Genomic DNA, 14,877 nt, shown 5'->3' on the forward strand with positions numbered 1-14,877 from the left:
ACGGAGATTTGCCGTGTTGTGGCGTTAACGTCATTTCAGATTAAGGCTGACAGCACTAGTGGGAACACAATGAATGTGACTGCACATTTACACCGACATCATCCTAGTGCAAAGACAAGTGGAAGCAGACAAAAACAACAAGCACGCATGCTACAAACTTTACCCGAGTCATTTAGACAGCCGTTAGCACATGATTCTCCTTATGGGGACCTGATACGTTTAATATGCTGCTGAGAATATAGCCCAGAAGAAGCGTATAGTATAGCTTTTATTTTGGAAAGAGCCATTTCTCTGTAATAAACTCTCTTTTCCAAAGATGAGTAATTTCTCGATCAGATAGATTTATTGTTTTTATTATTTTGTTTTTTCCAGCAACATTAAATTTAAAAACTGTACTTTTGAGTTAAAATATATATTTATAATTTTAATAAATGACAAATTAAAAAGGCATGAACATTTTTTGTATCAATAAAATATCGAACCGTGACACCAAAGTATCGAACCGAACCGAACCGTGAATTTTGTGTATGTTGCACCCCTACTGTCAATCATTTTGTGGTGTTGGTGTTTTGTAAAGCATTTTAAATGGAATTTTGAAATAGACAGTAAAGTCTTCTGTGAGATCCAGATGGTCCAAACAGTCTGTGCTCCACATTTTGCAATTTAAATTCTAGGGTTTTATTAGCCCAATCCTCTTTCATCCAAATTTGGTTACTTCTGATTCCAAAAGGCGATCGTGGCATCATCTTATGCATACTAATGCATAAGTCAGGTCGAGGTGTACTCACGCAGTTGATGTTTTGTGTCATGTTGAGGACGACATAGCCTCGTCCAGTCAGCTCACTCCAGTCAACACAAACTACCTGAAAGATTTGGATTTAAAGTGAAATAGCGTTATGAATGCCAGAATTTTATGATCGGAAAAAATAACTTATATTTGTCGTTTGTTCCCACTGTCTGCAAGTTTACCTGGTGTGTCACCTCTACTCCTTTGAGATCGCTGTCTGGTAGTAGGACCTCTGCGACCCCACCACCCCTGACCTCTGACCTGTGAGACTCCAGAGGAGTGGTCTTTTCCAGCCAATTCCAGGATGGGTCGGTGAACCCAATAGTGGGGGAAGGATCAGTAGTGAGTGGGATGATGTGTCTGATTCTTGTTTCTTCACGCTCCATCTTTTTCCATCTTTCCTCCTTCCCCTCGTCACTTCTGTCTTTTGGTCTAAATTCTTGGGTACAGAGGAGGCAATTTGTCTGCTTTAGTCAGGCTTGCTATGATCATAACACTGAAGAACTGACAGACCTGCTGTGCTATCACTGAACAAATCCTTCTAAGGGGAGGGGCTTAGAGAAGCTTTATACTGATTATTACTGGACACTCACCTTTCTCTACACTAGGCTGCAGAGGCTCTCTGCTGGGAGCCAAGCCAACCTCAGGTACAGTGGGATTGTGGGTAAATACACCTATGTGTACGAGGCCTATCTCCTCCTCTTCCTCTTCCTCCCTCTCAGCCTCTTCATCCTCTGTCTCACCTGCAGAAACAAAACCAGGTGCAGCAGAGATAAAAACACAGAAGCTTCTCTGTGGTTTACACTCAAGCATTTTAACACCTTTTCAATCCTCTAAATGTGCAATTTGGGTTTATGTTGCTGGCAAATTCACCAAATCTTCTAGAACAAGCTGCATCTTTTAGTCATTACAGTGAACAACAAATAAAAATGAGAGACATCCTAAATTAAATGACACCAGAGCAAACCTGCTGAGTGCTGGATACAAGGAATGGTTTGATTTTGTGAAATATGTGTGTCTACTTAGCCTTAAGAGAATTGATATCATTTTAATGCCAGTCAGCAGATGGTTACCTCACTTCAACATAAGGCTAAACATCTGTCCTGGCTCCATCTTAAAGCAATAACATCTGTTGATCAGAATACTTCTTATGTAGTCCACACAAACATCTGACCTGAGAAGATTATAGTTTGTATGCATTTTATATTTTTATAAAACAGAGGATTTGACCGTTTATCAAACATTGATGCATTTAAACACAATGTAACAGATGCAGTGTCTATACCCCTTCTAACCAAAGTTAACTTGCCAACTTTGTCCCTGGTTAGGCTTTTAAGACACAATGTTTCAATACAAATATAAGATCAGACAGAAAACATCACTAATAACAATAATAATATCATCCCTTAGCGTTAAATCTTTTTTGTTTTTATTTCTTGTGGCAGTTTTCTAACTATTGGTAGTTTACAATCTCCGCTAACAGCTTATCTTGTGCTTACACCTTTTCTGCTGAATGACTGACTGAATGCTGCACAAGGTCATTCACACATTTAAATGCCAACTTTAAAAAGGAAAAATGAATTAAATTGGCAAAAAATCATATTTTGCATGGTTGGATTTTTAAAAGGTTCTAAGTTGACCTTCAACATGCAACAAGAAGAAATGGGAGTGAGACAAAGCATTTTTTGAGCATGCAATTTATTGAAAACAAGGCTTAAACTTTGATTTTTGTTTTGGGGGGTTTGGGGGGGTTTTTTTTTTGGAGGTGTGGTCCTAAATCAGCTGTAAAACAGCCCATTTCAGTTTAAGCGTTGTTTTCAATAAATTTCATGCTCAAAAAATGTTTTGGCTCACTCCCATTTCTTCTTGTTGCATGTTGAAGCTCTACCTGAAACCTTGTTAAGACCCAACAATGCAAAGTATGATTTTTTTCCCATTTTCCAAGTGGTCTTAAAATTTTGATCGGGACTGTATATCTCAGGAAAGGGTTTAAAACGTATTTGTAATTCTTGGGGACTCCACTGAACCACTGGAAAAACAGAGAAAGCTTCCCAGGATTGACTGGCCTACAGATATTACTCCAATAGTGCATCAACGACTTATCCAGGAGGTCACGAAAGAACCCAAAGCAACATCTAAAGAACCGCAGGCCTCACCTGCCTCAAAGTTCACGATTCAAAAATGGCATCCATGGGACGGTTCCAAGGTAAAAAACACTGCTGACCACATCACATTTACCCCAAAACATACTGATAATACCCAAGAGAAAATATTCTGTGGACTGACAAGAAAAAAGCTGACATTATTGGAAGGTTTGAGTCCCGTTACATGTGGTTTAAAACTAACAGTGAACATCATATCAGCAGCAAATATGGTTTTGGTAATGTGATGGTCTGTGGGCAGGACCACGAACAGATACAGAAAATCTGTATCTGTTATTAATTAATGTTACGCCTCAATAAACATACAGAGACAAAAGAATAAAAAACAGTGTCACTATCCAAAAATTTCAGGCGATAACTGGATTTCCCAAAATGTCCGATGTAGCACAAACATTTTATCCCACGTAAACAGGAAATACAAAGCACAAGGGTACATAAATAAAAGAACATTACAGAAACAAACATTGATATCTCACAGGGGAACAGGGAACAACATAAAACAAGGAAACTGCTTTAGTGTACCTTTTGTATAACTTCCCAGCAGCCCAAAGTCTGTGCCAGTGTCGGTCTCTGGGGAGGCTGTTCCTACAGCATCTCCAGCAGCACTTGATGTGCTAGTAGTGGTAGTGATGGAGGAGCGAAGGCCTCCATATCCGCTAGAAAGGATATCTTCTTCCCGCTCTGCTTCCCACAGCTCTTTATCTAAAGGACCCACCTGTATAGCAAATATCACATTAGTCCTTGTTTTGTTGCTTTTCCTGAATCTGTAAGTTCAGTTAAATGATTAAGTTTATGGTAACCACCCAGCTTAATAACCAGTCTGAGTTACATTCACACAGATAAATGGGTTAATTTCTCTATCCACACCTTTAGAACGGGGGGTGCGCGATGCTCCTCTGGCCCAGAATCAGGTCCCTCGGCTGGGATGGAGATGCTGGACTGCTCGGAGGAGGAGGGGTTGAAAGATGGACTGTAGCCTGTGTGACACATTGAGACATGTCACAAACATATGTTGTTTCTTTGAGTCTGCTGTCTGTAGTGCTGAGGATTTGGCAGCTTATCAAAGACACAAAGTCACAGGAGATATGGAACCAGTTAAAGGAACAAAATTAATTACGCCGGTTGTTAAATATTTATATATATATATATATATATATATAAGAACTGTGCAAATTTGACTTTGAATATGAAGAAGAAATTATTAGTCCTCAAATCCTTTGTGAAATACCTGAAGTAGACCTGGAAAAAAAATCTCTTTCAGACCCATAAAATATGCCCATCTTTTACATACAGTCTATGCTTTTATCTCTTCTTCTCCAGCAGTTGGTTGTATCTTCAGGTGCTTTCCCACATTTCTATACAGGGAGTGCAGAATTATTAGGCAAATGAGTATTTTGTCCACATCATCCTCTTCATGCATGTTGTCTTACTCCAAGCTGTATAGGCTCGAAAGCCTACTACCAATTAAGCATATTAGGTGATGTGCATCTCTGTAATGAGAAGGGGTGTGGTCTAATGACATCAACACCTTATATCAGGTGTGCATAATTATTAGGCAACGTCCTTTCCTTTGGCAAAATGGGTCAAAAGAAGGACTTGACAGGCTCAGAAAAGTCAAAAATAGTGAGATATCTTGCAGAGGGATGCAGCAGTCTCAAAATTGCAAAGCTTTTGAAGCGTGATCACCGAACAATCAAGCGTTTCATTCAAAATAGTCAACAGGGTCGCAAGAAGCGTGTGGAAAAACCAAGGTGCAAAATAACTGCCCATGAACTGAGAAAAGTCAAGCGTGCAGCTGCCAAGATGCCACTTGCCACCAGTTTGGCCATATTTCAGAGCTGCAACATCACTGGAGTGCCCAAAAGCACAAGGTGTGCAATACTCAGAGACATGGCCAAGGTAAGAAAGACTGAAAGACGACCACCACTGAACAAGACACACAAGCTGAAACGTCAAGACTGGGCCAAGAAATATCTCAAGACTGATTTTTCTAAGGTTTTATAGACTGATGAAATGAGAGTGAGTCTGGATGGGCCCGTGGCTGGATTGGTAAAGGGCAGAGAGCTCCAGTCCGACTCAGACGCCAGCAAGGTGGAGGTGGAGTACTGGTTTGGGCTGGTATCATCAAAGATGAGCTTGTGGGGCCTTTTCGGGTTGAGGATGGAGTCAAGCTCAACTCCCAGTCCTACTGCCAGTTTCTGGAAGACACCTTCTTCAAGCAGTGGTACAGGAAGAAGTCTGCATCCTTCAAGAAAAACATGATTTTCATGCAGGACAATGCTCCATCACACGCGTCCAAGTACTCCACAGCGTGGCTGGCAAGAAAGGGTATAAAAGAAGAAAAACTAATGACATGGCCACCTTGTTCACCTGATCTGAACCCCATTGAGAACCTGTGGTCCATCATCAAATGTGAGATTTACAAGGAGGGAAAACAGTACACCTCTCTGAACAGTGTCTGGGAGGCTGTGGTTGCTGCTGCATGCAATGTTGATGGTGAACAGATCAAAACACTGACAGAATCCATGGATGGCAGGCTTTTGAGTGTCCTTGCAAAGAAAGGTGGCTATATTGGTCGCTGATTTGTTTTTGTTTTGTTTTGAATGTCAGAAATGTATATTTGTGAATGTGGAGATGTTATATTGGTTTCACTGGTAAAAATAAATAATTGAAATGGGTATATATTTGTTTTTTGTTAAGTTGCCTAATAATTATGCACAGTAATAGTCACCTGCACACACAGATATCCCCCTAAAATAGCTAAAACTAAAAACAAACTAAAAACTACTTCCAAAAACATTCAGCTTTGATATTAATGAGTTTTTTGGGTTCATTGAGAACATGGTTGTTGTTCAATAATAAAATTATTCCTCAAAAATACAACTTGCCTAATAATTCTGCACTCCCTGTATACCCAGACTGAATGTTTACCCTTGGCAAAAATCAATATTTAAGAACCAGTATCATAACTCGCTTCCCACAACAGCTTGAGATGCAGACATAATGTTTGCCCACCAAAGTGGAGCAGCACAGTCTGTAAAAATGTTGATTTAAAATTGTTTTTTCCCAGGCAAACATTTGGTCCCAGACATCTGTGGAATAACAATAAAGTCTCTGAAGATGCAACTTCCTGCTGAATGACAGCGGGCTTTGGTAGAGAACTAAATCCCAAACACAAAGAAGCTGCATGAGGATGTGTTTTTTAATAAGGGAAACGATTTTTACTAACCAATCAGAGCATCGAGATCTGGTGTTGTGTGGTTGACCTCAAAGGCATCCAAAACATGTTGATCGTCTCTCGCTCTTCCCTTCTCGTCTTCCTTTTTCCCCTTGCTCTCGTTTTCCTCCCCTGCCTCTTTCTCCCACTCATCTTCTCCTCCTCTTCTCTCTCGGTCCTCTGGGCCCTCTTCTCCTCTGTCTCTGTCCTCCATATCTGTTCCATAGAACCCAGAAGCTTCCTGGGAAGAATCGCCAGCTCCTGGCCCGCTGAGAAGCTCCGCCTCTGGGTCAGCGAAGTCTGGATTTACCGTGTAGCTTTCTGCATCTTGTGGAACTGCCAGATGAACCATACGCTGAAAGCAGACAAATATTTGGTCAGATATACAGACACGCTGAGAGAAACTAATAAATGATCAGCTGCAGAATAACCACATGAGCAGATGAAATTAGACAAGAACTAGGCAGAAATATTTCTTAAATGAAAGCAAGGATACAACATTGTTTCAGAGCTTTTCCAAACCATTTATCCTTTCAGCCTTTCTTCCTTGATTCCAAAAAAATCAGGTTTAATAATGATGATTAACTGGCATTAAACAAAAAAATAAATAAATAAAAAAGCTGGGCTCAGAATGATCAAAGGAATGACTCATCATTATTTCATATTGTTATTTACACGATTTCTGCTCCTACAGAGTGTAATTTAAAGGGCAGCAGCGGTGCCTCCATGTTTTTCACGTTGTAACTATTTGTGCAAGACTTAAAAAACATACTGCAAGTCATGAAAAGATGAGATTTTTTTCACATAAGCAAAGACAAAACGGCCAAACTAAATTGCGTGGTTATTTTCCAGTTCGGCTCTCCGTAATTCATCTAAAGGATTTCAGTTAATCTGTTACAAAACACAAAAGCAACGTGCCCTCACCTCCATCTCATCTTCCACATCCAGGTTGTCATCCACAGCTGCATGAGCTCTTGCCACCTGACTCGCAGATGGTGGTGCGCTCAACTGAGATGAGTTAGCTGACTCCATCTTGGTCTGTGAGCGTGACGTTTCATGTATCTCTGGCCAACCCATGTCATGAACCAAATGAGGCTGGGCTCGCACTAACTCCTGGACCAAATAACGTTTGGTTCTCACTAACTCCAGGATGAAACTTGACTTGGCTGGACTTTCATCCCTGAAGAGATGAGCTGCCGGAGCATTGAGGGGAATTACACGGTGGGAAGAACCCAGCTTGAAGGCATCACAGCTGGCCAGAAGAGCTACAGGGAAGAAAGCAAAAAAACACTGGAGCTGATACTAGAATGTACCACTGCAGTTAATCACACTGGAGCGGTAGCATAGCCTGAAACTAACTGCCACTGATTAATAGCATACTGAGAAAATGTGTAAAGAAAACAGAATTTAAGGAAACAAATCAAACATAATCTCTACAAAGGGTGGAAAAATGGAAATATGTGAATTAAAGCTTTCCTGATAGACACACACACACACACAAAGTGTGATTTTCACATGTTTGAAGTTCACATTTCTGGCTCAGATGGAATAAAACTTGTTATGAAGGTTTTGCTGCAATTACAGCTTGTCAGCTGTCGATCCTCTGCTGTGAACATCTGGACACCATCTGCTCTTATACGTTGAATTAAAAAAAAAAAAACTTACAGTGGCTCACAATGAAAAAATAAAGTAAAAACTATAAAAAAACCAATTAGAATTAAATGAACTGACAGATGAAATCCGTTTAACTAATTCCCGATGCAGAATTGCAGCACTCCTTGTTTTGTTACTCAGCACACTTTGAAGAACAGCAGTCCAGGGGCAGAGCAGAGATAGGAGCACTCTATAGACTCTATTGCACATTAAAGAGATTTAATTTACTGTTAAATACAGAACTCTCAAATCAAAGAAGTGTTATATTCACTGCTGAGCTTGGAACATCAGTGACAGCTCTTTCATTTTGTATTTAAATTTCTCTCAGTATCTTATCGGACTCCCATGACATCTTACTGCACTAATTCCTTCATTTGCTAATTGATTCACTATTCATTTGAGTGTTCACTAATTAATGCAGGGCTCAATTACAGTTTATCACTACCTGCATAATAGAATACTGTACTGTTTATAAATGGTATATAAGCTGTCATGAATGGCTTTCGTAAAGCAGTCATAAAAAAGGCAATTTGACAGATTGTCCTGTTTACAGTCAGCATGACTATAGAAAATCTTCAGAGGAGAACAAAAAGCATCAACAGTTGTGTTTTCTAACCGTAACCGAGTAGTTCTGATGCCTAAACTGTGCAAGGTAGCTTTCAGTGATGGAAAACAATTTTAAAAAACAACTGAAATGGAAAGAGAATGTGTACATGAACACAGATCAGTACATGAGACCAATCGGATGAACATTGATGTCCAGCAACAAGAGCCATTGTTGTAACTATTTCACATTACTGAACCAGTTAATAAGAACACATTTTAGCTGTTTAGTTTGTGTGTCTTTTTATTACAATACTGTCTTGGTTTCTTGTTTTTAATTCACAGTTAGTCATCTGTAGCTGGCTATTAGTAAGTAATTATAGATAAACTCAAGCTTATAGCTGCAACTGCTAATAAGGAGCTCATAAATTAATTTTAGAATGAAGGCACGGCAGTCTCCCAAATGTGTTACACACCCCTATTGTGCCTTTTCATCATTTAGGGTTGCTAGTATCACCTGCTCATCCATTTGTTGTTTAATTGCTAACTTCTCCAGCTGTCTTTTTTTTAATATAAATTGACCAATTCCTGCATCCATCACTTATGCATCCATCACTAATCCCTAATGGAGGGGGAGCCCTCACTGTAACCACCCATATGTAGCCGTCTGAGACCACAGATGGCTGTCTGACCTCAAAGGCTAAGTGAGCAGATTACAATATCATAGACAACATATCTCAAACATGTCTGCAGCATGCTAAGCTCTCTAGCCCAACACCACAACCCCACAGTCCCCCACAGATGGGAGGAGGGAGAGATGAGGGATTCATCACCTAGAGGAGAACAGCCCTGTTTCTGTCACTTTAATTCCTTATTATTAAAGCAATACAAGTGACTGAAGAAGTCACTTGGGTGAGTGACGAAACGTAGCGTTCTACTGAAAACGTTATGTCCAGATGAACAAATTCAACCTTTTGGGATTTTTCCTTTGTACTTTCCAAATTCCCAAGTCAACACTGTGGTGAATCCATAAGCATCCATACAGGAAACAGTCCTTATTTTATCCTGAGATAATGTGAGTTGCAGTTTATTTAGTTAAAATTAACGCTCTCCAGGAAAACCTAAGACAATCAGCAGAAAAACAACATATATAAAACTGATACTCCCTGATTCATCGCTGATCAATTAATATTTGGCCATAAAGATATAAAACAGTGCTTCGTGAGTTTAAATTTTGCTATGTTGGTACTGATGCAGCGTTCTTTTCAGTCTTACCGAACAGATGCTGCATTATTATGCCACATACCCAAGAGGAATATACATCGTACAAGTGAGCTAATGCAGCAGAAGTGAAAACCTCAGGCCAGAATGACTGAAGCCTCAAACACTGTCAGTATCAGAGTACGTTCTTTCTACTAAACTCTCCTCTAACAACAACAGAGACTTAATGCTGAAATCATAAACTGTGTATTAAGTATGGGTACCATGGTATATCCCCAGGTGGCTACACCTACAGATCATATAAAAACATGGACGTAAACACCTTGAATTCATCTACTAGGCACAAGCTGAATGGTTTGGTTTTTTGTAACTACATGTTGTGACTGAGAGGACTGAGGGATCACACGCCACGCTTTATTGTCCTTTAATAGTCTAATTGGGACTTCACAAAATGGACATTAATTGGCATTTGAAGTTTAAAGGTATCTTTGGTTTTCAAAAAAAGCACAATTTTACATATTTATACCACTCAAAGCTATCAAAGGCCGCTTTTGATGTAAGGAACCATTATTTATAAATGAACACACTTGATCAAGAGCAGTGTTCCAATCCAGTCTTTAAGTCTGACGTCACTAGCCGTGTCTGGGCTCAAACTCCGCTGCAAGTCCATAAATCAAGGCATCACTGAGAGTTGAAAAACTGTCGAAAGTCTTTCATCTGTAATAAAATGATCAGCGTTCTGCTCTACCAGGTGTAACAACTGAGATTAACATCCAGGCATCCATGAAAATGGAATTTATGACATTTAACGGAGTTAGAAATTAGCAGGAAGTTAGCTCGCTAGCTTCTATCTAAATACAATATAGCATGTCCTGACTGAGGGATTTTGGAAACAAATTAAAACGTACAGCTCTGTTATCACTTCCAACATAAATGAAGACAGAAAACTAAACAGCAGTGACGTTTGTATGGTTACTGAAGTTTGGCTAGCGCGTATATATAACGATGTGCTACGTGACCACTAGCGACACAGCTACGTAAGCATAATATAAACACGCTAACTTTTTTCCACTCGATAAAAGTTAACGTGAGGATTCTCGTTGGTCAGGAACAAATGTAATCGCATGGCAGGATGCTGTAAACGGACCAAACTTCAGTCAGGAGAACAACTGAGATAATCCATCCACAATACGAGGTTAGTCATTAATACACTGCTGCATGGGCTGGGCTGTATTTACATCTTAAGGTTTTAAAAACTAAACTTTAAAATTATTAGGGGTAATAAAAGCCGAGTGAGGCCAACAGTGATCACTGACTGTTTTTAGGAGCTTTTTGAGATTAAATAGAAGAAAATATAAAACATTAAACATGTTAACAACACAAAACACATATTAAACGCACACTACTTTAGGCCCGGAAGCAGGATTCGTCACGTCATCACTTAAAGACCGGATAGATTTCTATGCAATCTGATGTGTTTTTACAATCAAATGCTAAACCACCAAGTAGAATTAAGGACCTTCAGCACCACCTTCACATTTCCAACCCTGAAACACAAACATTTGATCTGGCCTGTTTTCAAAGTAGCTGTTTGCATGTCGAGAAGCTAAGAGCAAGCTCTAAAGCACCAACTCTTTTCTTTCTAAAAGAATGCTCTGACATCAAGGGCTCCTTGCTCATGAATTATAATGAGCTAAGAGATCAATATTTGATCAGTATTTGGTCTTAGGCCTCAGCTTTTGTTTGCAAGTTTTTCGCTTCACACTGGTACTGCATTAGTAATCCATCTACCCAAAGGTATATACAAAGAGTTCAGTCACTGCTCCATCTATTTATCTGAGTCCAAGTCACAAGGGTAGCAGACTAAGGAGAGATGTTTAGACGTCACTGTCTCCAGACACTTCCTCATCTCATCTGGAAGCTGAGAGATGTAATCTTTCTAATGTACCCTGGGTCTACTTCAGAGGCTCCTACCAGCAGGACATGCCGGAAAAACATGCATCTGACCAGGTAGCATCCCACTTCAGTTGGCTCCTTAAAATGTGGAGCAGTACTACAAACAGTTCATCCCAAATTACATGCAACACGATCAACTTAAATATTTAGACCACAATTAAAGAAATAGAGCAGTGTTATATGTCTAATTAAAGAATAATAAGAAAAAAATATATAGATTATATTACATGTGATCTCATGCATGTAATATTGATTTTAAGTTTTTAATATGAATGTGAGAAATTACCGACCATCATTCTTGATTAATGTAACAAACCTAAAGCTAAGAAACCATCCAGGTATTGCTGTGTGTAGTATGTATATCATGATCGCATGTAGCTTGCATGGTACAATATAACAAATAGACAGGATGTGCAATTATTTGTTTAAATCACTCTAGTGTAATAAGAAATGTTGAGAACTGCATTTGTCTTAACAGCTGCATTGTGAGGATAAGATAGCTGTGAGAGCAAAAATAAAAGTTTCTGATGACTCATCCTGTGAATAAATATATGTCCTGTAACTATGCCCCCTGTGATTTGAAGACAACAACTGGGCAGGACTTTGTTATCGTGTGAGTTAAAATGCTGTAGCTGCAGAGTGATGGGATGGCTGTGAGCTGGCAAAAACTGTACTAAAGAAAAATTTACAGCTGTGGCCTAATTTATTGTATACAGGCCGGATCTTGATGCAGTGAACACCAGGTCAAACTAACGTTATGTTCATGCCTATTTAGTTTTTATAATATCAAAGTTAGCAATAAACTGAAATTTATTTTCAATTACATGATTGTTTATGTGAGTAAATTTGAACAGTTTTTTACATTTTGGAGAATATAGCCAACTGAGATGCTAATGTACCACATTAATTGTAATAACACAATTCATCAAAGCTTATCATGCTAGTAAGATATATAACTAAAATTCATTTTTCTAATAATAAAAGAAAAATGCTGTGCTCCATGCCAAAATTTTAGGAACTAATTGTTTTACACTATGGTACTAGGCCTTTAGGTTTCTGGGTTGTTGTTTTTGTTTTTAGCTTTATCTACATTGCAATCTCGGAAGCTAATTCTTAGAGTTATCATTCTATGATACACAAAATCTTTATCTATGTTCCCTTCTTCTCACCATGGATCTAACATGACTGGTTTAATAGCATTTAAGCACCTATAACACCCTATGAAAGCATCTTGTCGTTTTCATTTTAACAGTTTTTAATGAGATCTCATTTAAATCTACAAAAATGTAATTGTACATGCCTAGCAACTACCTAGGACTGACCATAAATCATATCTACTAATATCTAACTTTTGTTTGTGTGATTAAGTATGTTGCCAACAATGCAAACAGGCCAAGCAGTACTATAGCTCTGGGAATATGTCACTATGAAAACATTAACTTACTATAAGTCAGTTTCCTCAAGATGCATACTATCTTTAACTAATTAGTGTCATTTGATTCAAAATTTGAATAGAGGTTTAGTATTTCACTCCATTAATCCATATTTATGGATGTTGAACAGATATAGGCAAATTTTTTCATATTTACTTTTGTTGTTACGCTTTTTTTAAAACTGCTGGATGCCATCAGTTTAAGTTGACATGGCAGATAAAATATAATAGTGGACATTTTTTTACTCTACAGTCTACATAATGTCCCTGGGGAACTGGCCTTAAGCCATCAACCTCCGTGCTTTAAGCTTTAGATCAGCTTATAAGACCTGTGCCCACCCCACAAATCTTTCCAACCCCATAAAGAATTCTTTCTTATTTAACAAACTGCCATATAATACCTGTAGTTTTTTAAACACGGACACAAAGATGAACCTCCACGTTTCACAAAAAAAAAAGCTGCAATGTGTCTTCTGACAAAAATGAATCCAACAAAAGCAAAAATATTGGAAATTCAAACATGGGCAGGTTTTCTCCTGCAGCTGCCACCACAAAATAACAATTCGGGTTTTTATCGTGACTCTAAATTCACATTTATTCTGTTTCTAAATTGACTTTGATCAAAGTCAATTTTTTTGTCAAATGACAAATGATATGATCATGTTAATAACTGAATCAAACATATCTAGGAGATTTTGGTCTGGTGCAGCTGGTTCTGCCTTCTGTGTGTGTGTGTGTGTGTGTGTGTGTGTGTGTGTGTGTGTGTGTGTGTGTGTGTGTGTGTGTGTGTGTGTCAAACACTGCAGTGTGTGTCCACTGATTTAAGTGCACTGCGCGCCTCCTACACACTGCCAGCCTGCATCCACTTCGCAGGATTTAACCTGAGCGATTCATTAAAGGAGATCGCGCCCAGGCTGCTGGTTACACCCTTATTTCATTTATTACTATTATTACTATCATTATTATTATTATTATTATTATTATTATTATTATTATTTCCTGCAGCACTAAATAAAAAACGCACATTTGGCGCTCAGTAGTGAGTTTCGTCTTCGTCTGTGATGTTTTCAAAGTCTCCCAAGAATTCTGTCAGCCTCATATTTTCATTGAGGGTGTTTGTTGTAGGATATCCATCGTTCTCAAAATGCTGTCGCGGTCTGTGATTATAGCTGCATGAAATAAAAAGATCAGACATTATTAAAGAATGAGACTCACCGGTCAGAGTGATGTGGAGCAGGCCCGGCATGTCTGCTGCAGTGCTCCCCTCCTCCGCTTTGAAAGCACAGATCGCTCTGATACAAGCAGCGGCTGCGCTCTGGATGCGGATGGAGGCTGTCAGAAACACGCCGCGTTCATGGCCGCCTCGTGTCCTGTCTGTGTGCGGCTCACCAGCTGACCGTCTGCGGATCCGTGCAGACAGAACGACAGACAGGCAGATTCTGTGTGTGTCTGTATGATCGCGCTGCGGTCAGTCTAACATCTGATCCGCTGCACCAACGACGCTGAGATTATCCGTCTGGCTGTTTAACTGCTGTTCGAACTTCTGACCGCTAGATGCCGCTACAGCAGACGGAGTGGGTTCTGGTTCAGTGCTGCATTCAGGTGCTGCTCAGAAAGTTATTGCAGCTTATTGCGCGTCAAGTTCAGTTTTTAAAGCACTAAAAGAAAACGAAGTTGTGAAAATAGCAGCGTTTTATGCAACAAAGGCTTTCTTATACAGTTACCCGTTTCTGTGCCTGTGTCTTTATGAATCATGTTTGTATATACAGTTAGGTCCATAAATATTTCAACATATAAATATTTGTTCTGTACAGAGGTGGGTCGAGTATCCAAAAATTGCACTCAAGTAAGAGTAGCATTACTTGAAAAATATTATTACTCAAGTAAAAGCGAAAAGTAGTCGTCA

General features: G+C 39.2%; 1 protein-coding gene across 1 annotated transcript in view; it reads right to left on the bottom strand.

Moving 5' to 3' along the window:
• The window catches only part of podxl2 (podocalyxin-like 2), a 21,120-nt gene extending 6,623 nt beyond the window's left edge, over window positions 1-14,497 (bottom strand). Inside the window, exons 1-8 of the mRNA XM_040004330.1 lie at window positions 14,187-14,497; window positions 7,091-7,431; window positions 6,179-6,521; window positions 3,817-3,926; window positions 3,472-3,664; window positions 1,381-1,530; window positions 970-1,226; window positions 789-863 (exon numbers count right to left, since the gene is read on the bottom strand). Of these exons, the coding sequence (XP_039860264.1) occupies window positions 789-863; window positions 970-1,226; window positions 1,381-1,530; window positions 3,472-3,664; window positions 3,817-3,926; window positions 6,179-6,521; window positions 7,091-7,431; window positions 14,187-14,217 (1,500 nt within the window). The 5' untranslated portion in view covers window positions 14,218-14,497. The remainder of the gene's footprint in view (window positions 1-788; window positions 864-969; window positions 1,227-1,380; window positions 1,531-3,471; window positions 3,665-3,816; window positions 3,927-6,178; window positions 6,522-7,090; window positions 7,432-14,186) is intronic.
• Window positions 14,498-14,877: the final 380 nt, after the last annotated feature.

The sequence above is a fragment of the Simochromis diagramma genome, unplaced genomic scaffold (assembly GCF_900408965.1).
Source record: "Simochromis diagramma unplaced genomic scaffold, fSimDia1.1 OVJJ01000320.1, whole genome shotgun sequence".
Lineage (NCBI taxonomy): Eukaryota > Metazoa > Chordata > Actinopteri > Cichliformes > Cichlidae > Simochromis > Simochromis diagramma.